We start from the raw sequence: 24,038 nt of genomic DNA, 5'->3' as shown, positions 1-24,038 counted from the left end.
GTTTGTAACGCATCGAAATAATGGTCGTAGACTCATACTTATAGATACCAAAATGAATGTCCCGACTAGCTGAGTCGATCTGGCTATATGTATCCGTCCTTCCGTCCGTCAGTCTGTCCGTCTGTCCATATAAACCTTCTAATCACGATACCGGTTGCAATTTCGATCGGATCGTCACCAAATTTTGGGAAGAAACCCATTGATTTTGGTGATGGTCAGATAATATTTAGGGGTCGAAATGGGCAAACAACTGATTTGGAGAAAAATTCAACGTTTTTTTCTAAAGAGAATATCAAAGTCTGAATTTGAAAATAGAAAATCACATCTTTACAAGGATGCAATGTAGGTTGGCGTAGACGGCCAAATAACTGAAATATCGCAATATTCGGTAATACATCCCATTTTTTAATTTGTTTGTTTGTAATCACTAGACAGCGGAATTTTATGCAACCCCTATTTTTGGTGCGATTCATGCCAAATTTAGAAATCATTGCAATCGTAACATATGACATATGCAAAATGCATAATTTTTTGCATATGCAAAATGTATGCATTTTACATATTTTCTTATGCAACAAATATTTCAATATTAGGTACAAAAATGTTTGTGTGTACAATTTTTCTGTTTAAAATTCTCTTCAGACAAGTCAATAAAATAGCCACAACCGTCAAAATACCGAAAATCGGGAGGTATCGTTCTATGGGGGCTATATGAAGGCCTGAACCTAAACCGACAAATTTTAGGTGGAAAGTTTTTACTCCCAAGGAAGACTTAATACCAACCACAGCCTTGAAAATACCTGAAATCCGGAGGTACCGTCCTATGGGAGCTATATGAACCACAACCTTAAAAATACCGAAAATCGGGAGGTACCGTTCTACGGGGGCTATATGAAGACGTGGACCTATTCCGACAAATTTCTGGTGGAAAGTTGTATACCCCCAACGAAGACAAAATACCAAACTTCATTCATTTCGGTGGGATATTGAGGCTACAACCTTAAAAATACCGAAAATCGGGAGATACCGTTCTATGGGGGCTATATGAAGACGTGGACCTATTCCGACAAATTTTTGGTGGAAAGTTTTATACCCCCAATGAAGACTAAATGTCAAGTTTCAGCCATTTCGGTGGGATATTAAGGCCCCAACCTTAAAAATACCGAAAATCGGGAGATACCGTTCTATGGGGGCTATATGAAGACGTGGACCTATTCCGACAAATTGTTGGTGGAAAGTTTTATACCCCCAATGAAGACTAAATACCAAACTTCATTTATTTCGGTGGGATATTGAGGCTACAACCTTAAAAATACCGAAAATCGGGAGGTTCCGTTCTATGGGGGCTATATGAAGACGTGGACCTATTCCGACAAATTTCTGGTGGAAAGTATTATACACCCAACGAAGACTAAATACCAAACTTCATTTATTTCGGTGGGATATTGAGGCTACAACCTTAAAAATACCGAAAATCGGCTCCCTCCCGACTGTAGCCTTTTCTCAATTATTTTAAAATTTTGATTTTGCGATTCACCTATACTTATAACTTTTGCCAATGCGTATACGCTAAGGACTTTATTTGCCTTGTTAATCTGATTTATGTATGTAATACTCCATTGGGTACCACCGTGGTGCAATGGTATGCACACCCGCCTTGCACGCAGAAGGTCGTGGTTCGATTTCCCGGCTAGGCAACATCAAATTTTCAACGGCGGCAAAATACCCCTCAGTAATGTTGGCGACATTTCCTGAGTATTTAAGCCATGTAAAACTTTTCTACAAGTGGTCTCTTAGGACAAGCCGTTCGGACTCGTCGATAAACTGTAGGTCCAATATCATTGAGCTAATATGAATCGGGGTGCACTCCTTGATATGAGAGAAGTCTCCATTGTCCCGCCTGGGATGTTTGTGGAACAATTATAATATTTTATTACTCCACATTTTCATTTTGTTCTCTGTTGGAATTAAACGTGCTAAACTTCTGATTTGTGGCCACAAACTTTTTCAAGGGTGGCAAAATACCCCTCAGTAATTTTGGCGACATTTCCTGAGTATTTCAGTCATGTAGATCCCATATCATTGAGCTAAGGGAATGCGGGGTGTACTCATTGATATGAGAAAAGTCTAACTTGTCCCTTCTGGGATGTTTGTGGAACTATTATTATACTAAAATGTGGGCAGATATGACAGATTTGCATTACTAAAAATTCTACCGTCTTATATATTTTTATCCACCTAGAATGACATACAACGACCTGCAAATATAGAGCCAAACTCAACCGACATTGCATTTACGGATTGACCTTTCATTATATGGTTGAACTAAAGAGGTTTGATGCGTTGCCGTTATCAGTTCTCTTCATAGATGAAAGTTTAAAATTCCCCGCCTAGTCCTGAATCTCTTAATAGAATGATATATATGTACATAGCTGTCGTGAAACCGACTGGTAGATAAAGGATTATGTTAACGACTGTTGTAGTCGTATTACGCACAAACCTATAATGGACATTTTCGAGAACCAGTTCCACAAGTATTGTTTTTCGTTTATAACCTCATAGACATAAATACTACCAATACGGGACCACTGTGCGCACTCAGAAGAATGTGCACATGCGCTGTAAGCTTTTGCAAGTATAAAGACTTCACAAATGCTCTTGAGAGTAGCAGAGAGTTCGGCCTACGTAAAAATTGGCAACAACGATCACATTTTGCGGGCGTTTTATAGGTGAGAGAATAAAACAAGGTGATGATTTCAAACGTCTGAGTTTTGGTTGTCGTTGTTGTTTTGTGTGAATGTGTGTTTATTATTTTGTTTTTTTACGATGACTTAAAAAGAGCGAAAACAGAAACGGCGAAAATGATTTATAAACCAAATAAAAAAATGATGTGGTTGAAAATGAAATCGCCAGAGTTCCACGCAAACACACACACAACCTCATACGCATATGATCTGTAAAAACTGACGTCATCAGCGAATCTGAATTGTATACTTTTAAAGCGTGTTTTGGACAGCAGAGATGGCTTATGCTGGTTATTGTCGCTATTGTTGTTGTTGTTGCTGTTGGTTGTGATTTAAAACTGACATTATTTTGTGTGTGTGAGAAGCACAAGTTGCTGCCGCTATTGCTGTGACTGCTGACGGTTTTGGCCACAAGTCTGTAGGTAGAATTTGCGTTATTGTTATTGTGTTGGCTGGCGGGCTGATGACGGCTGATAGAGTTATTGTTGTTGGTGTTATTATTCGATTGCAAAATTTCATAGAGACCCACCTGAATTTTGTTGTATTGCCATGGTATTTCAGTCTGAATGAAACGATCGATGTGTAAACACGAAAACGAAATTGAAATTTGTAAATTGAAAAAAATATAAAAAATATTTAAAAAGAGGGGCAACAAACGAATAATGAGAAATAAATAAAACAAAAATCTATTTTTAATACAACAAATATAAAAAGGTTCAATGAAAAAGAGGCAGTACATACAAGAAACAAGAGTTGCAAAATCAAACATCTATCTACCCTGAAAAGTGTTAATTTGTGAAAAAAGTGTGTGACCAAAAATAAATTTAGTGATACAGGAAGTCAATGAAGAATTAAAATAAAAGAAAAATAATTTAAAATATTAAACAAAAAAATTAATCAAATTTCTCAATATTCTTTAGAGTGTAAGGAGCGGCAAAGAATAAGAAATAAATATAAATAAAACATATTTTATTCAAAACCAACTGTATAAAAAAATACAGAAAACCAAAACGTCTTAACCAAGTACAAAAATAATAAAAAGAGAAATAAAATTCAGTGTTCGTGTATTGGTGTAGCTATCCTTTGTACACAAAACAACTCGTTCAACCATGGTGGGCACCATGGATGTTAAAGATTTAAAGGGCGCCAAAATTACCCATGCCGGCCTTCTAAAACACAATGCCGATGGCACAACTGAAACACAAAAAATCACACATGCCGGTCTAGTGGCTCGCAGCCCCGAAGGCACTGCCGCCAAAGGTATGAACATACGCGGCAATGAGGATTTATGGGTGGAAATACAGGCGAATACATTTCGCAATTGGGTGAATGAACATTTACGTCCAACAGGAATGCAGGTAAGTTGATCCACAGTTTTGTTTGTTGTTGTTTTTTTCGCTTTGTTCTTCTTATTGTTGTTGTATGTGTCAAGTGCAGGATACTATTGGAATTTTCGAGATGTGTACAATCTTTTCAATGCAGTGGTTATTTGTTCATATTGTCGTAATACAAAACCCGCATTCACTTGTAATGGTCAATATGGATTTGAATTGGAAACAGTCCATAAGGCAAATGTAAAAGGTGTTTATAGAGTCAAGATTTTTTTTGCAATGTTATTGGGGGTAATAACAAATACGGAAATGTAATCGATAGTATAGCATGTTGAAACGGGGCTGAAGTTTTTTTGTAAAATAACATATTTTCCCATAAACCTCCCAGAAGGGACAAGGAAGACTTCTCTCATATCAATGAGTTCCGTTTTTAAAGCATTGGAATAACCACTGATCAGTATAAAATTCTGAGCCGATCTTATCATGTTCGTCTGTTGTAGTCACTCTAGCGTCCACAATTATTGAGCTAGAATTCTATACTTTTGCATCCGTTTGTCTTTTTCCAAAGGCAGGTCAAGTTCGAAGATGGACTATATCGAGCCACGTTTTGGTATAGGCTCCACCTAACTGTACCTCCCGATTTTCGATATTTTGAGGATTTTAGCTGCATTTTTCTCCGACCTAGCTGCAATCTGACATTTGAGGTTCCTAGCTGTCACAATTTTCTCAATTTCTTCACTAAAAATTTTCAATATATGTAGGTCAATGATTTGGTATAGACGGTACCTCACGATTTTCGGTATTTTGAGGTGTTTAGCTATATTTTTGACCAAACTACCGCGTGGTCACAAAATTGTCGTCATAGTTCTTTGTTTTTTATACCCCAATTTTTAATGGTACCTCCGGATTTTAGGCCTTTTTAGGAGTTTACCTTTATTTGTCGACCAAACTATCTGAAATTTGACATTTAAAGTTCCCAGTGGTCACAAAACTGCTGCATCAAAAATTGTCAACACAGATCAATGTTTTGGTATAGCCCCGGTACCTCCAAATGGTAGGTATTTTGCGGATTTTTGTCTGAACTGGCTGTTAATTGATATTTGAGATTCGCAGCTGCCACAAAACTTCTCCACCAAAAACTGTTCACATAGGACTCCATTTTGGTTAGCCCCCATATAACGGTACCTCCCAATTTTCGGTATTTTCAGAATTTTAGCTACTTTTCTTGACCAAACTACCGGTAATTTGTCATTTGTATGGTCAAGAAACTTCTACGTCAAAATTGTCGACATGCATAGGTCCATGTTTTGGTATAGCCCCCATAAAACGGTACCTACGGATTTTTTGATGGTTGTAGCAAACATTTTTGACTGAACTACCTTTTATTTTATTTTTAACCCGTGATTGACTTTGACTGCAATCACAAAACATCTCCACTAAAAATTTTGACCCTATGTGCATGTTTTGGTATAGCCTGATATAACTGCAATCCCGATTTTCGGTATTTTGAGGATTTTAGCAACATTTCTTGACCGAACTATCTCTACTTAGACATTTGAGGTTCCCAGTGGTCATTAAACATTTCCCTAATAATTGTCAACATAGGTCCATGATTTGATATAGCCCCCACATAACTGGACCTCCCCATTTTAGGACTTTTGTGGAGTTTGTTGACCGAACTATCCGTAATTTAAGAACTGAGATTCCCAGAGGCTACAAAACTTCTCCACCAACAATTTTTCGCATAGGGCTATATTTTTGTATAGCCGATATACATATAACGGTGAATTTCGATTTTCGCTATTTTGAGGATTTTTAGCAAATTTTTGACCGAACTACTTGATGTTTGTCATTTGAGGTTCGCAATGCTCACAAAACTTCTCCACTAAAAATTGTCAACGTATATCCATGTATTGGTATAGTTCCCATTGGATGATGTAGTTATAGTCACACGATAGACTGTCACCTTGTCTGGAACCTCGTTTGTTATTGAAGGTCTCGGAGAGTGTTTCTCCTAAATAAACTACTGATTTGGTGTCACTTCGTGTCAGACATGGTTAGGAACACCTTTGACCTTAATGGGCTGCCAAAGGCGGCATGATAGTCTTCTCTTGTATTTGACGCAGTGTGAAGATTTTACCAGGTCTAAAACCTGGCAAACCGTCTTTTTTTGTGTGCGGGACATATTAAACTGAGGGTATGCGTACATTCTTCCAAATTTCGATAATCAACTGATGCGTGCTCTTTATCGGTACTTGGTCACCGATCTTGCAGTTCGGCAGGCATTCCATCAGCTCCTGCTGCTTTATTGTTTCTCAGTCTAGTAAAAAAACAATTCTCTAATTTAGAATTGGTTCTGGAGTATCTTCATCGAAGTATATGTTTGCTACTTCCAGATGTAGATTAGAGTGCTATCTGTATCAGCTACTAGTTTTCATTCATCATCTTTGCCGGAGAATGAGCCCGCACCATTCGCTTCTGTCTGATGTTTTACGAGTACTTTTTGGTAAAATTTTCTGACTTCACCTCGAGTTTCTCACGCTCATGTTTTCCATGCTCTTTCTTTTTTCTGAAACTGCACCTATCAACTCTTATCCAGATATTTTTCCTTGGCGATTCGTGTTGTTTCTGGCTGTAGTTTTGTATGCCGAGTTTTACTTATCAGTACAGCACTTCCGACGGTACCATGGATTCTTAGGTGGTGGTTTTTGGTTTGCAACCAGAGAAGGCAGTGGTCATCTGTTCTCTTAGAGCCGCTGTTCATCTATGACCACTAGAAGTTGAAAAATAAGCTAGAAAACTTATGTTCAATTTTTGGAGTACTTGAGGTGGAATTTGTCATATTTTAATTTTATTTTGGTCTCTGCTGGATTTGATCATGCGAAATTCGATTTGTAGCCGAACACGCCACGCGTACGATCATTAAGGGTTGTTTAACCGCTTACATGTGCACCACCAACTGTTTTTTTATTATACGCTCAGCATTAATGCTAACGAGGGTAATCGAAATAATGGTTTTAGACCCCAAGTATAGTTGGACGAAATGTGTTTCAGACAATTTGGAGTCGATTTAGCAATGTCCGCCCGTCGGTCTGTCTGGCTGGCTGGTGCGCACGATAACTCTCGAACGGATGGACCGATTTGCTCCAAAATTTGGCTTTCTCAATATTTTGTCCAAACTTAGCTCAAGTTCGAAGATGGGTTATATCGGTCCACTCCTTCCGGTACCTCCTCCACAAAAGTTCGAAAATGTTCGGAAACTTTGTGCGCACGATAATTCTTGAAGGGAGTAACCGATTTTGTCCATACTTTGCACATCGTGAAATTTCTACCAAACATAGATGAGGTTCCAATATGAACTCAATTAGTCCACTCCTTCGGGTACCTCCCACAAGATTTCGGAAAAGTTCGGTTTAGGACCTGTTATCGAATTGTTTTGATTTTTGTAGCAGCAACTTATATTCACTGCCCCCTGTACGACTGTACAAGTTTCATCTGGGGCAAGTCCATACTTCCTGGGAAAATAGACTGAAATGTGCAAAACACCCTATAACACCGTGTATAGTGGTTGGAGCGCAGTATAACTCTCGAACGGATCTGCCGATTCGGTCCAAAATTTGGCCTTTGTAACATTTTGTCCAAACATAGTTTAAGTTCGAAGATAGGCCATATCGGTCCACTCCTTCAGGTACCTCCCCCACAAAGTTCAAAAATGTCCGGAAACATTGTGCGCACGATAACTCTTGAAGGGATTGACCGATTTGGTACATACTTTACACGTCCTAATATATCTACCAGATAAACATAGATCAGGTTCGAATATGGACACTTCGATTTTTGTTGCAGCAACTTGTATTCGCCACCCCCCATTACGACAGTAAAAGTTTTTCAGGGGCAAATCCATACTTTTTGAGAAAACTCTCCAAAGATGTAAAAAAACCCTATGGCACCATATGTAGTGGCTGGAGAGCACGACTGATCAAACGATTTGGTCCAAATTTTGGCCTTTGTCATATTTTTTCCAAACTTAGTTTCAGTTCGGAGATAGGCAATGTCGGTTCATAACTTACCCCCCCCCCCCCCCCAATATTTGAAAAAAAATGTCACTAAAATGCTATGCACGATATCTCTTGAACGGGCTGAGGGTATATCTCTGTCGGCAAAGCAGACTGATGCTTTTTTACTTGTTTTTTTTTTTTTAACAAAAAACTCGCGTTCCGACGCTTCGGTGAGCTCTAAACACATACCTCTAGGGTTTGTAGTCGGACACACACGCTCTGTGCCACCGTACTCATTACTTAGTAAGTAGTGAAGTAAGTACTTTTATTTTGTTACATTACTTTGTAATGGGTGCGCACGGTAACTCTCGAAGCGAGAAACCGATTTAGTCCAATTTTTACACATCGAAATTTAAAATTTTACGGCAGAAGTGCAGTTTAGGAACACTTCTCGCATCAACATTTTTGAAATAACCGTGAGCACAACCTTTTACGACGGCTCAATTTTTCTTTTGGACAAGTCCATGCTTCTTGAGAAAATGTCTCAAAAGCTATATGGAGCTTGCCAAACCCAGCACGAAAATTAACGAATTGAGTATCCAATTTGGCCGAAACTTTGCACATCGTACAAATTATTTCAAATATTCGTCATGTTCCAAGATGGTCTATATTCCAAGATGGTCAACATTATCGTTTAGGTCCAGTTGAAGGGCTGTTCGAGGATCGTTTGCAAATTTGTACCGAAAGTGTCCTGTTTCATGCATCCTACCTTGCAAAAAATCCATGGTGACCAACGGTTGTGTCTGATGAGCACGACAACTATCAAAAGAAGTTATTGGCATTGGTCCCGTTTTTGCGAATATTAATATCTCATTCGTTCCACACTTACGAACACCTTCCACACAATATTTTCAAATTTGTTCGCAAATGTTCAGTTCATTTCGAAATTTTTACAGAAGTTATTTTTGCGCCTCATATTAGGATAGTCTAATTGTTATTGTGGGTAAGCCAATACAGACTGAAATAATTGCCTTAAATCTGTAAAAAAAACTTTACGGCTGCCAAATATTGCTCTTAAATGGAGTCCCTGACTTGGTCCAATATTTGCTTCCAGTGCTGCTTTCAAAGAATCTTACGTCAAATGCGATTGTAGACCGGTACTTCACCCACAAAAGTTGGAACATTTAGGCTTAAGAATATAGCTGAAGATGTTCGCGGATAAATGCTAAATTTTATTTCAGATGATTCTCGCAGTACTTATCTAAACAGTAATGTTTCCCCTTGTCCCGTATGGGATGTTTGTGAAACAATTATATATACATAATTAAAATGTTTCATTTTGAACTGAAATTTCCCAAACATATGTAACTTTCAATTTCCAAGTTCATGCAAAAATGGGTCAAACTTTACGTACATTTACTAAGGCAAAATTGTATTCCATTTATAACCTTCCGTATACTGCCCTAGCAACGGTAGGGTTAAACATGCCGGACACTCATTTCAAAATCAAAACTCAAAGTGCAAAGTGTTTTGCTTATCCACACCCTGGTTTTTTTGGCATAAAATTGAATTTCAATGATACGACGACGACGACAATAAGCATAGCCATGATCGTTGTGCATCTGTCACGGTGAGACTACCTAAGCCAGTATGTAACTCAGCCAGTGTACCCCGCCACATTTCACTGGTGTCGTTGTCAACGTGAATTCCGTCAACTTGCTAACTGCAAAAACAAAAAATTAGCATCAAACATTTACACGCACCGCTGTGTAAATTGATGCTTCATTGCCGTTCAGGCTATTTGTGTTCGCAATGGATGGGATGTATTGTCATTTCGGTATTTGAACATGCCGGGATTAGAAAAATAAGTGATAAAAAAACAGGGTTTGGCTTCAGGTAAAGGTTAAGATAAAAGCTAAATTGTGTTTACAGAAATATTTAGAAATGTTTAATCAATTAGAAATTGTTTGTATAATTGGTTACAGTTGGACATAAGTAGATAAATTAACGAGATTTTATTGCGTTGTGTAATTTTTAAATATTTGAATCGATGCATCTTTTTACACATACAACAGAGTAATTTTGTTGAAATTTTCTCTTAGGCCTTTAATTTTAAAATATTTCAATTACATATCACAAATATACATTTATTCAGGTAATTCCTCACAACATTTATAAAATACAGTTTTTGTGGTATATTTTTTAATTAAAATATTAGAGTGGCGCTACTTGTTTTGTCATTGTTGCCACTTCAATGTGGCTATAATTTCACATTGCACTTACAGGTGAATTGCAACTAACTGAACCCGCACACACACATACATAGATGCACTAAAAATGTTCGATGAAATTTGTATGTCGCCAATATTTTATTTTTTCACTGTTGCTGCGATGTTTCAGTGAGTGTTGTTTTTCCATTTGACAGTAACAATGTCTCACGACAATGCTTCATTAAATTTCATTTCATAAAAGTCTGAACAAATTTGTTTTTTCTGTTTTTTTTTTTAATATTTTGCAAAATAGTTGTATACAGAGAGAATGCAAAGTTATTGAAGCGCAACATTCCACACCACATTAGCGAAATGTACAGACGACCGATGATGGATTATCGAGTTATTTGTGATACAATCGATTTGGTTGAATTATTTCTTCTTTTTTCCAACAAATTACGAAATCGAGCAGATAATAATGTATGAAAATAATACTGAATGTTAATTATATTGAGTGGATACACATTACATTTTGTTTTCATTTATCGATTTAATCATTTAATTTTTAAGAGCGGGAAATCATTTTGATTTAAATTTTTCATTTAAATACTCACATGGTGAAAAGCAAAAAAATGTTTTACAATCGATGAACCGAAGTTTCACTCTTCCAGAATTCGCGAACTGTTAACATATTCTATATAGTATGACTAAAATTCTTTAAAATAAAGTCTTTCTTTAAAATAAAGTCTTTTAGGAGGGATCCCATAATGTCGGCCATTAAAATTAATTTACGTGGCGTGGGCAAAATGTGCCTCATCGAAATAATAGTTTTAGACCCCAAGTTTGTTTGGAAGAAATGTGTTTCAGACAATTTGGAGTTGATTTAGCAATGTCCGTCCCTCTGTCTGGCTGGCTGGTGCGCACGATAACTCTCGAACGGATGAACCGATTCAGTTCAAATTTTGGCTTTCGTAATATTTTGTCCAAACTTAGTTTAAGTTCGAAGATAGGCTATATCGGCCCACTCCTTCCGGTACCTCCCCCACAAAAGTTCCAAAATTTTCAGAAAATTTGTGGACATGATAACTTTTGAAGGAAGTAACCGATTTGGTCCATACTTTGCACATCGTGAAATTTCTACCAGACTTAGATGAGGTTCCAATATGGACTCAATCGGTCCACCCCTTCGGGTACCTCCCACACAAAATTTCGGATAAGTTCTGTTTAGGCCTGCTCTGGAATCGCTTTGATTTTTGTTGCAAGAACTTGTATTCGCTTCCCCCCATACGACGGTACAAGTTTCATTAGAAACAAGTCCATACTTCCTGAGAAAATGGCCGGAAAGTTGCAAAACCCCCTATGACACCTTGTGTAGGGGTTTGAGCGCAAGATAACTCTCGAACGGATCTGTCGATTTGGTCCAAAATTTGGCCTTCGTAATATTTTATTAAAACATAGTTTAAATTCGAAGATGTACTTCAGGTACCTCCCCCACAAAACTTCAAAATGTCCGGAAAAATTTTGCGCACGATAACTCTTGAAGGGCGATAACTCTTGAAGGGCGTGACCGATGTAATCTATACTTTGCACATCCTAATATATCTATCAGATATACATAGATCACGTTCAAATATGGACTATATTTGTCTACTCATCACACACAATTTCGGATAAATTCACTTTAAGACGTGCTCTCGAATTACTTTGATTTTTGTTGAAGCGATTTGCATTCGCTACCTCCATTACGACGGTAAACGTTTTTTCAGGGGCAAGTCCATATTTCTTGGAAAAACAGTCCGAAAGGTGTAAAAACCCCTATGTCACCATATGTGGCGGTCGGAGAGCACGATAACTCTCGAACAGTTCAATCGATTTGGTCACACATTTGGTCTTCGTCATATTATATCCAAACTTAGTTTCATGGGGCAATACCGGTCCACAACTTTCGGTACTTCTCCCCAATATTTAAAAAATGTCACTAAAATGCTAGGACGATATTACTTGAATGAGGCAACCAATTTGGTCCAAACTTTGGATCTCCCAATATTTTATCAAAATTTAGTATAACTTCTAATATGGTCCATATCGGTCCTCCCTAAGGGTACCTGCACTACAAAAGTTCAACATTTGTGTCTTAGTACAGTTAATTTCTAATCCACTTTTATGTCGGCAAGTTCAAATGTCCAAAAAGGGCCACAAAATTCTGAAGAGACCTTAAATACATTCGATCTGTCCGGAGGTGAAAGTTTCGCTTCACATTGGCAGAGTGTATATATCTGTCGGCAAAGCCGACTGACGCTTTTTTACTTGTTTGAATTTTTTTTTAATATTTCGGACGAGCAACTGGATTATTTTCAAAGCTAATAATATGATTATAGAATTCGTGATACTTTACATCGCTTAATATATATCTCATGAGCAACATCCTAGTAATTGGAATCTAAAGGCCAAAATTTGGTGTGTGAATTTTCTTAAAAAAACCTATTTTTGGAAATACTTAAACATCTACGTATATATATGATATATATGATGAGATTTATGCATGAATTTTCTCAAAAAAAAAAAAAAAAAAACAAATAAGACACTTTTCAATGTTTTTTCTTTATATGAGAATAAAAACCGCTATAACTTTTGCGTGCATCGGTCAATTTTATGAACGCGAACGGATTTGATACCAACATTTTTTCCTTAACCCCTATACCAAAAATCGTAGATGACGAGCAATTTTTTATTAAATTTTTTTTTTTAACGGAATATGTATGTGTACTGTAATGTTCAAAAAATTATACATTCGTTGAAGTTGAGGTTTACTATTTAAGAAATCGCGAACTGTAAACATGTTTTATACAATATGCAGTATGCATATATTTATGTTGATTGGAGTGTTTTAGCCACGATCTCATGATATGGACCATAACAAATTATTAACATGGAAGCTATGTTGGTGGTAATACACAAAAATGGGAAAAATGTGTTGAAGTAAACACGTTTTTTTGCGTTCCTTCTTGATTTCACCCAAAGAAAGAATTAAAGAATACCACTAGCGCAGCATGCGAACATTTGGTGCGAAAATTTTCTTAAAAACCCTACTTTTTGGCTATAAAATGTACATCTGTTGTACATGTACCCTTGAACCCCGCGTGATTTTAGTTTTGTTTACGCTCCAGATCTAAAACGGTGGATATAGGATACCTTAAAAGTAGGAAAATTTGCAAAAGTTCATTTTGACAATTCCGCGCATTGAACCGCGTTTTTCTTTGGACATTTGTACATAAATGTAATCCATTATACACGATTATTATATTTATCAACAGGGTGAGTCATAAATTATAGTGATTCGGGAATGATAGTTAAATTTAACCCAAAATAGAATGTGGTGGCACATCCACGGTTCTTGACGAATCTGTTTAAAATTTGTTATATTGACGTATTTTTTAATAGGCGGTCACTGAAAACGGATGCGCCTTACAAGCATATGTACATCGCGGATCTTTTACCCACTTGAAGGTTTTTTGAATGGTAAGATGCAACATAGATAAATGCATGCATATTGATAGAGATGCAGTCGCTGTATCCGAAAATCGCATGCGCCTCAACTGATTTTAAAATATTCGGAAATTGCACGCTTTTTAACTTTTGTGTTTTGTCTTTGGTTGTAATTTCAATAGCAGTCTCTACTTCATAATTTTATTGCTTATCACAGAATGCAAATATACTTTCACGATGACAAACTATATTCATTATAGATGTTTCGACAAAGTTCTTTAGGTTTTGTATGGAAAGTAAGCGAAATAGTAGCATAACTCCCAACAATTTTTCTCAAATTTTTCGTATTAAACCAAAAAATATATTTTTGAAATAATCCCCAACAATAAGTTTTCGTATTTGCTGTTGCTGTAGTATGCAAGTTATAAACCCACTGTTTATAATGTTGGTCTCATATTTTTCTACACGTTCTCTAGAATCTGTACGTATTTTTAACTTATTTTTTAGAGATTTTTATGGACTCTGAGTTAGAATAAATAAAATTTACTCCCACACGATTTATATAAACATGTTCTTACTACAACACAAAGGGAATTTTTAAATATTTTTTTTTATAAAAGAATAAAACCCCCCATATCTTTTGAGCGCAGAATCCAATTTTGTGAACGCGAACAGATTTGAAACAACGATTTTTTTTCGTAACCCATGTACCAAAAATCGCGGATTTGCTCGCCAAAATTTTTTTAAATTTTTTTCAATGGTATAGTAAAGGAAATTTTGAAATTTACCATATGCATATGACAATGCGTGGTTGTTCAGGTACCCACAAATATTAATTATTTTTTGTAGTTACCATTTTGGTCTTAAATTATAACACCAGAACTTGTAATGTACAATCGGTTGATCCGTTCGAGAGTTATCGTGTGCACCAGCCAGACAGACAAACGGACATGACTAACTCAACTCCAAATTGTCTGGTCAACAATTTTCAAAACCCATGTTTCGGGGTGTCCTTATCCGTTTCAGACAATCTGGAGTCAATTTAGCAATGCCCATTCTGGAGAGCACGATAATTCTCGAACGGATTGACCTACTCGTATTTGGTTCACAATAGTTTGTCTAAACTTAGTTTATGATCGAAGATGGGGTATATCGTTCCATTCCCTCAGGTACTGTGAATACTATGCACATCTTTATGTTTCTACCAGACATAGATCAAGTTCGAATATCGACTATATCGGTCCATTCCCTCGTGTAGCTCTCACACAAAATTTCGGAAAAGTGCAGGTTAGGACCTCCTCTCGAATCGTTTTGGTTTTTTTGTCCCGAAAGCTGTAAAGGTGAATTTCTGAGGGGCAGGGGTATGTCCACTAGCCCCTATTCCCACAGAGCTGAATTTTGGTTAAGAGCTAGGGTTTGTCATTAGAAGCAACGTCCTAAAAGTCCCCATTAATCCCATGTGTGCTAAAAAAAATTATTCGGGATCAAAGGTAAAATTTTAAGGGTTTTTATGTTTTCGGACTTATTATTGAAAACGGTTGATCTAATCAAAAAGTGACTAAAGTAAATATTGTAGACTGAAAAAATATCTACAACTTTGATCTTTATAATTTTTTTAGAATGATTCTTGTGATATAGCTGTTCTAAAAAAACACATCATTTTTATGCACTTATGAGGAAAATATCCACATATTCAGACGAACCGTCTAAAATAAGCGAAGTAACTGGGTCTGTCTCCCCAAAAAATATGAAGAGCGAAATTATACCTATCTTTAAAAAATCCAACAAAATCGGAGCGTGTTAAGTTGAGTTATTTAATGTTAGAGTCATTTTATTTAAAAATAGCCCATTTAACCCACATGTGTAATCGAAAGCCCAATTTTTCAAGTTTTGTGCGAAGGTAGGGTTTGTTGCGCTGATTACGGAAATGTATAATTTGCAAGGGTGGCGGATCCGGTTCGCCGGTTATTCGACCCGAAATGCCAAATTTAAAAACCTGCAAAGTGGATATTGTTTGAAAACTTCTGGAAGTACATACACATAGTGCCTTTACTTTAATTTTTTATTTGACCTTTATTTTTTATTTGATTTTATATCCCGATATCTCGAAAATGGTAAGTCTTTTTAAAAAACCATAAACACCATTCTTGTAGACAATTAATAAATCTACAACTTTTACTTTAGCTGGCTTTTGCTAGGTCTTACCGTTTTTGAGAAAAATAAAAAAAACTGAATAATGCCTCCAAAAATGACCTTTGACTCCGAATAACTTGTTTTGCACACATGGGATCGATGGGGACTTTTAGAACGTTACTTATCTTTCTCCACCAAAATTCAGCTCTGTGGGAATTTTTACTTTTTCCCCCTTATAAGCCATTTAGATATGAGATCATTAGCTGGATTTAGCGCATTATCAGGATTTATTTGCTAAATCCAGCGATAATCTACCAGATTTACCATACAAAAATAAATCTTAGTATTGAGTGGATTTGTTTTAAATCCGGCATAAATTCTTGTATACAACTCTGTTTTTTGCAACATGTTGCTAGAAAACACAAAAAGTTGCAAGTTGGAACAAGAAACAAGTAGATGCATCGGTGAATTGCTAAAACAAAAATAATTTTAAATGCAAAAATTTTTAAACAAGGCGAAAAAATTAAGTTTTCTTGGATATACAAAGACTAAGACTAATATTTACGATGTCTAAACGATAAAATAATTCAATTTTTGTTCATTAGTTAGCATGAGTAGCATAAGCTTTGTTCCCGTACGAGTTTTACGAAAGAGAGAAGAATTGTTCTCACACAAAAGTTTTTTCTAAAAGTTCGGGAACGCAAAAATAGAAAAAACGTCAAAAAAGCTGGAACAAATTTCAAAGTCGGCGTACCAGCCAATCAATCGCCGACATCCATGTTACTATTTACGCTCAAATTTGTCGAGTAAAAAGTTTTCAAAGAGAGTGTCATTCGGCGCCATTTTTGTATAAAGAGAAGTGAAAATTTTACAACTTTTTTGTGTACGGGAACGGGTTTTCGGGTATAATGTGTAAAAGTCGTAAATATTGTAAAAACTTTTTAGTTCTGGAACAAAGCTATAATGTGCTAACATTTTCAATATTAAACAATAAATTGGTAATTTGCATATGTTATTTGAGACAAATTCAATTTACAAGAACTTCTTTTGACGTTTCAAATTCGATCAGATGGACTGATACATCTACCTTGGTAATTGTCCTATGAACAAAAATCAGCTGCCTGCCATTTAAATCCTCCAAAGGTATATTTAAATGCAATGAGATTTTTACTGGATTTATTAAATCCAGTTGAGGATTTATTGCTTGTCTAAATGAGCTATTATACGCATGTCTATTTTAACTAGGCTAATAACGAAGTTTTGGTTTTATTGGAAAGCAAATGTTGGCTTCTTATCTAGTCAACATAAAGATAGCTATAGCATCATCAGGTATACAAGATACATTATAAGAAGGTGGAATGACGACACACTCGTCCCTTAGGTTACCATTGGACATTCAATTGGATAAAGGGCACGAATGCAATATTAAACAGATGTCATGATCTGGAACGAATGTGAGATGGCACATACAAATTCACTAGAAGCTATAGATCGATTCTTGAAAGATTTAAGAAGCAAGTCGCGTTTTCAGACAAACACTTCCAGTTATACTATTCCAGCAGGTGAAATAAATACATACCTCAAGTCATCAGTTCTTTGGCGATTTTTTATTTATAGTCACTTGCAGATCCCGACTAATTAGCGATGCAAGAAAAATATAATTGACTTAAGAAAATGTAACATAAAACATTTTCAAGGGCCAGCAACGCGGGCCGGTTCGGTTAGTATTAGATAAAACCAGACATAGGTCAGGTATAATATAGGTGCATGTTTACCGAAAGTAATCCTAGTGTCCCTGTTTACAGCGATAATATTTTTACCGTTGGCATGTCCATGTTTCCTGATATATGCTCCAAAGGTCTAAGATATATGGAGACCAACTGATATGACTGGTGGGCGCGATATCTGTCGAGAGGAATGACTCTCAAAATAGTACCTACTTTCGAAAGGGAAGTAGATACCTCCCCCGCAAAACTTTTGAGCTTTAATCCAAATCTACACTTTTGTTTTATTCGCCCAAAATTCTGAAAAGTTAAGTTTTTGGGAAATAAGTGTTTCAATTGACACAGTCTGTGGATATATCTCCGACTGATACTTTTTATTTGTTTTGCTTTGAATAATTGGAGAATAATTTTACCCACTTACACTATCACTCAGTTTTCTGTCATAAAAACATCACATTAATGAATTTCGTTGAGTATATATATTATATTCATACCTTTTATATATTCTTACCAGTCAACCTGTCTGACCATGTTAACCAAATTCCATCGACGCCCAGTTAGTTTCATTTTTAACCATTTTAATCAGACCAGTATAAAAAAACTGGATTCTTTTAAAGTATATATTTAATCTTATTAAATAATAAAAATGCCAAACTAGGTAACGTCCGACAAGATATTCATGTTTTGTTTCGTCAATTCACACTTTGCTGGTTTTCACTTACATCAAACCGGAAGAATGGCGGCTTAAAGAGTTGGTGGTGGTTTAAGTTGGCTATGTAGGTTGATACAAATAAAAGGGAAATTTAAAGTGGAATGTGACAAAAACGAAAACAAATTATTGGGTTTTATTGCCTAGAACATGTTTACTAGTAGGCCAGCTATGTGCGAGGGATGTTAGTATCGCCTACTTTACATAGTTGTTAATTAAATGCGACGACATTACACCTGATTGGGTGAAATGTGAGTTTATGACATAAACTTTATGTGGAAAGTTTTTGCACTACCACAACATAAGAAGTGGAAATAAATGAAAAATTCAAAAGAGATATGCAAGGAAAATAAAGAAAAATAGTTTACTATGGCGAATTGTCAGTTTTTCAAGTTCTAAACTGTGATTAGTCTCAATGTCTATTGTATTTTAAACTATGTTTAAACTATATTCATCAGCTCCAATAACCAGTATTTCAATCCCTTCCTACCGTTTTGTCAATAAACGTTCTCAAGTTAAATGATTAATTCCTATAAAATTTAATCGTAAAATATTTTCATACTATGACTCATTTTAAAGAGAAAATTGTTATAGAACATTTTCACATGTACACAATTAACCCTCAATCGGGCGAATTTATATCGTTCAATTTTCCAATTATTTGCACAGATGACTGTTTGGATTTATGGCCGGCCAATAACACAGTATCTGACTGAGCAATTGAATTAAAAAAGTATCAATTGTCAAACAATTAAAACTCATCGGCAACGTGACAATTAGTCGCGAAAAAATTGTTCACCCCGCTTTAACACGTATTTGGTCATGATAGCCATTATTTTTAACCACACCAAAAATGTAAACACCACAAAAGACGGATTTTGTTTTATTAAAAAATCGCTGTTGTTTATTGGTAGATTGGACGTTCACACAACAACAACAACAACAACAATAACAGCAACATATGTGAACGAAAAAAATGACTGACTAACTGACTATTGAAATGTTGACAAAAATAACTTTTCATTGAGAATTGAGTTGGGAACAAACAAGCGAACAAACAAAAAAACTGAACTTTCCTATTATGGCAATTCGAATGCCAAGGTCAACTGCGTAATGGTGTTATTAACCAGAACATTGGTGCCTGTTTACAACAAAATCTGTGACATCTACAATGCCGCCATACATTGAGTGGGTTAATCAATAAAAATGTCTATGAAATTTAAATGTTTTTATTACGCTTTTACGTGTAAAATAACACTTGAGCAGCATCAGTTAGAACCTTAAATTTATACTCAAGATGTATAAATTTCGTTGTATGCATAAAAATAAACTTAAAAGTCAGTTTCATAGATTTTGCGCCATTAAAAAGGCGAATTCTGGAAAAACTATATGCAAAGAAATACTCACAACTTATTTAATATTGTTTCAAATAGAAAAGGGGTTTTTGTGTGTTTGAAAATTTTGATTGTTAGTGCGAAAATCATTTTAATATCAACTTCTCGTTAGAGTTGAGCTGAATGAAAAAACTGCTTCACTTTTTGCTTTTGAAAATGGTTTAACAATTGTTGTACCGGCCGGACAATAAACTAACTAAATTGATAATCAAATAACCACAACTTGGGAATAATATGAATGGGCATCAGAGTCGAATAATCTGCCAAATATCAAAAGAGATATTTTCTCCAGAAATGATTAATTAAATAGGGGGATTTGAATTTAAAATATTAAATTGCTTAAACTATCGGGGCACACAAAAACTTCATTCAGTAATACCCACTAATGCTAATCCATTTTCAAAATCGAAAAAGGAAGCAGTTTTTACAGTGTTTTATTTAAATTGCTTTGGTGTCCGTTTAGTTCAAATCCAGTAACTCATTTTCCACACAGTTGCAGTTGATCAATCGAACAAAAACGTTGGACATTTTCAGATTTGGATGACAATACATGAATATGAATCCAAAACCAATATTGGTCCATTTTTTTCTTATAGCCCCCATAGAGCGGTACCACACGATTTAAAATATTTTAAGGATTCTATCTTCATTTTTAGGCCGAATTGGCTGTAATTTGGCATTTTGGGTTTTCAATGGTACAGAAACTTCCTCACCGAAAAGTTTGGACATAGGTCGAGGGTTTGGTATAGCCTGCATATGGCGGTACCACCCGATTTCAAGTATTTTAAGGATTTTATCTTCATTTTTAAGCCGAATTGGCTGAAACTTGGCATTTGGAGTTCCCAATGGTACAGAAACTTCCCCAACAAAAATTATGGACATAAGTCCAGATTTTGGTTTAGCCCTTATATAACGGTACCACACGATTTCTGGCATTTTAAAGTTTTTATCTACATTTTTGGCCTAAATTGGCATAATGTTGTTATAAGGTTCTCAGTGGTCAAAAAACTTAATTAGTAAAAATTTAAAAATAACAAATAATTAAAAATGCACTTAAAACTAGAAAATATTTTTTCATGATGGAATCTCTCATATAAAACGCATGGATTTGAAGTAAAATTGTGACAATATTAAACGGCAAGCCTTTTTTTGAAATTTTGCCTGTTAGGGCAGGGCGAAGATCATTTGTAATAATTTTTATAAATTTTTCTCGTTTAGAGTTAAGCTTGATGATAGAAATGTTTTTTGAAAAAGTGAAAAAAGGAAAGCCAAGAAGGAGCATTTTATTTGAGAGATTTCATCATGAAAAATTAGTTTCTAGTTTTATGTGCATTTATAAATAAACACTGTAACTTAATTTTTTTAATTATTTGTTATTAAGTTGATTAGATTTAGATTTATTGAGACTTTTTGTTTTCAGTAATAAAGTATATAAAACAATTATTGATGAGAATACTTAAAACTATATTGTATTATTTTAATGTCATGGCTAAAAGATTTTGCAGCTTGCTTACACATTTAAATTATGATCACTAATAAGTTTATAAACAATAACTTCTTTAAGTGTACAGTGCTTGCTCCCGGCACTTAGAGAAACTTATAGAGTTGTATCTATGTGTGAATAAAAAAAACTTAAAATGTATTTTTTTTTATTTTTTGGTAAAATAACAAATGTTTCATTCAATCTGATGTAAAGGAAAAATTGTATTGACAAATTTATAAAAAAAATAGAAACACGTAAAAAAATTTCAGTCGGCCGACAGTGATATACATCAGCCTGTGTTAATTGAAACAATCCTTTCCGAAAAAACTTTTGTATTTAAGGGGTTTTCAGAATTTTGGGCGTATGAACTTGCCGACATAAATATGGATTTGGATTAAAGTTCAAAAGTTTTAGAAGTGGGTCTTATTTTGGGAGTAATTTCTCTTCATTGAAATCGCGCCCACCAGTTCACAGTGGTCCCACTTGTATGGGAAAGTGCCACAAAAATATTTCTAATCGTCGGATCGATCTGATTTTTTCAGAAAATACTTAAAATACGTAAAACACGGTGCTTTTGAAGCAAATTTAAATGGATGGTGCTTGCACCTGGGAAGTTTTTGCGGATTCTGAAACTACAATGTTCATAGATGAGAAAAATCAAAAAACAAAAAAAAAAAATGCTGGGTTTTTTAAGGGTTGTTTTAGGTTTTCACAATTTTGCTTAGAAACAGCAAGCCCTATTAAAATGAAACTTAAAAAGATATTGTAGCTATGAAAATTCTCTACAAGACTGACATTTATGGTATTATCGTCGATTTTACCGTTTTTGAGATATAGAAGGACAATCCAAATTCGCCCCCTTATAAAACAATGTCATGAGTGCGAATTCCCAACTTAAACTTATATATCTAAAAAACGGTACAACCTAAGATAAGTTACTTAAGCCGGTCTTGTAGAGAATTTTCACAGCTTTAGGATTTTCTCAGGTCCCATATCGATAAGACTTGCCGTATTCAAGCAAAATCGCGAAACCCTAACAAAAACCTAAAAATGTAAACTGAGCTTATTTATCTCAAAAATGGTTCAGCCTGGGAACTAATCATAAACGTCAATCCTCTAGAGAATTTTCACAGCTACAACATTTTCTTTAGCTCCATTTCGATAGGACTTGCGGTTCCCAAGCAAAATCGTGAAAACGTAAAAAACACCTAAAAATGTGAATTTTGACCTCGATTTATTTAAAAATCTCTACAGCGATTTTTTTCTTGTTTTTGGATTTTTCTTATCTATGAACATTGATGTTTCAGAATTTACAAAAACTTCCCCTGTGTAAGCGGTTTTCATTAAAAGTTAGTTAAGGCACACCCTTCATGACATTGTTTTATAAGGGGGCGAAACAGTCAGTGCATTGTCCCAATTTGAACTTCATTATCTCAAAAATGGTAAAACCTACGAAAATACCATAAAGGTCAATCTCGTAGAGAATTTTGATAGATACAACATTTTCGTTGGACTCATTCTGATAGGACTTGCGGTTTCCAAGCATCGCGATTTATTTAAAAAGCGCTCCGGCCATTTTTTTGTTTTTGCTCATCTATGAACATTGTAGTTTCAGTTTTGAAGTTTTTATCTGAATTGTCATTGAAATTTGTTGATATCGATTTTTCACAACTGTGGTCCACAGTGCACAGTGTGCACAGTGCAGTCATTTGTACCATTATATCAGGAAACGAAAAACATATCCCTGTAAACAGACACACTAAAAGTACCTACGATAAAAATTCCCTAAGCATCCTCGAAAAGAACCTTAAACGCACGTAAACAAAGCTATTGAACATTTATGTTGTTGGTACCCCAAGGAGTGGACCGACAGGGCCCTCTTTTGTACACAATATTTAGAGATGCACAGTTTATGAGATACCGCGCTTACCATTTTAGTGAATATTTTCGAACTTTTGTGATGGAGGTACCGGAAGAAGTGCCTATAGGCCCCACCTTTGAATTTTTTCTAACATTCACTTGCGGCAATTGTCATTTTGTAGGAGAGAGAGGTGAGGCACATGGTAACCCTTTGCCTCTCAGCACCCTCTCTCACCTACGAACTGACAATTGCCGCAAGTAAACTCGCCCAATGTAAATTGGGACAAAGTGTGGAAAACGCAATATTCGGTTCGAGAATTTTTTTGTTTACAGCTTTAAGGTAATTTTCTCAAGAAGTGTGCACATGCCACTCAAAAGAACTTGTACCATCGTAAGAAGGTCCTTGAGTGCACATTTCCGAAATGTGCACTCAAGGGAGGTACCCGAGGAAGTTGACAATATATTCCATATTATGTATAGCAGAAATATCACGATATGCAAAGTATGGACCAAATCTGTTACTGCCCTCGATAGTTATAGTGCGCACCATTTTAGCTAAAAGTTTTGAACTGTTGTGGGGGAGGTACCCAAAGGAGTGGTTCGATATGGTCCATTCTAGAACTTGATTCAAGTTTATGACAGCCAAATTTTGGATCGAGTTGGTTTATCAGCTGAAGATGCGCTGCATCCACTACACATAGTTCCTTTGCGCGTTTTACAGTTTTTGTGCCATTTTCTCTGGAAGTATAGACATGCCCCTGACAAAAACGTGTACCATCTCAAGGGGGAATATAAGTTGTTACAGTAAAAATCAAAACGATTCAATGGGAAGTCTTAAGCTGAATATTTTGGAAGTTTTGTGTGGAGGGTACCCAATGGAGTGGACCGATATAGTCCATATTCGAGCATGATCTATGTCTGGTAGAAATATTACGAGTGCATATTATAAACCAAAGCCGAGGGAGT

The 24,038-nt window shown here is 35.6% G+C and overlaps 1 protein-coding gene across 27 annotated transcripts in view; it reads left to right on the top strand.

Annotated features, from left to right (window-relative positions):
- The window catches only part of jbug (filamin-type immunoglobulin domains fbug), a 250,789-nt gene that overhangs the window by 43,479 nt on the left and 183,272 nt on the right, over nt 1–24,038 (top strand). For 10 of the 27 annotated variants that reach the window (XM_073989964.1, XM_073989955.1, XM_073989957.1 and 7 more), the window contains exon 2: nt 3,665–4,102. In XM_073989964.1, the coding sequence (XP_073846065.1) occupies nt 3,854–4,102 (249 nt within the window). In that variant the 5' untranslated portion in view covers nt 3,665–3,853. Of the gene's footprint in view, nt 1–3,305; nt 4,103–24,038 lie in introns of those variants that run through there. The other 17 variants (XM_073989965.1, XM_073989956.1, XM_073989984.1 and 14 more) reach the window with 7 other exon arrangements.

Source organism: Musca autumnalis, unplaced genomic scaffold, assembly GCF_047663935.1.
Source record: "Musca autumnalis isolate F117 unplaced genomic scaffold, ASM4766393v1 scaffold_5, whole genome shotgun sequence".
Taxonomy (NCBI): domain Eukaryota; kingdom Metazoa; phylum Arthropoda; class Insecta; order Diptera; family Muscidae; genus Musca; species Musca autumnalis.
This window is presented reverse-complemented; position numbering and strand designations above follow the sequence as displayed.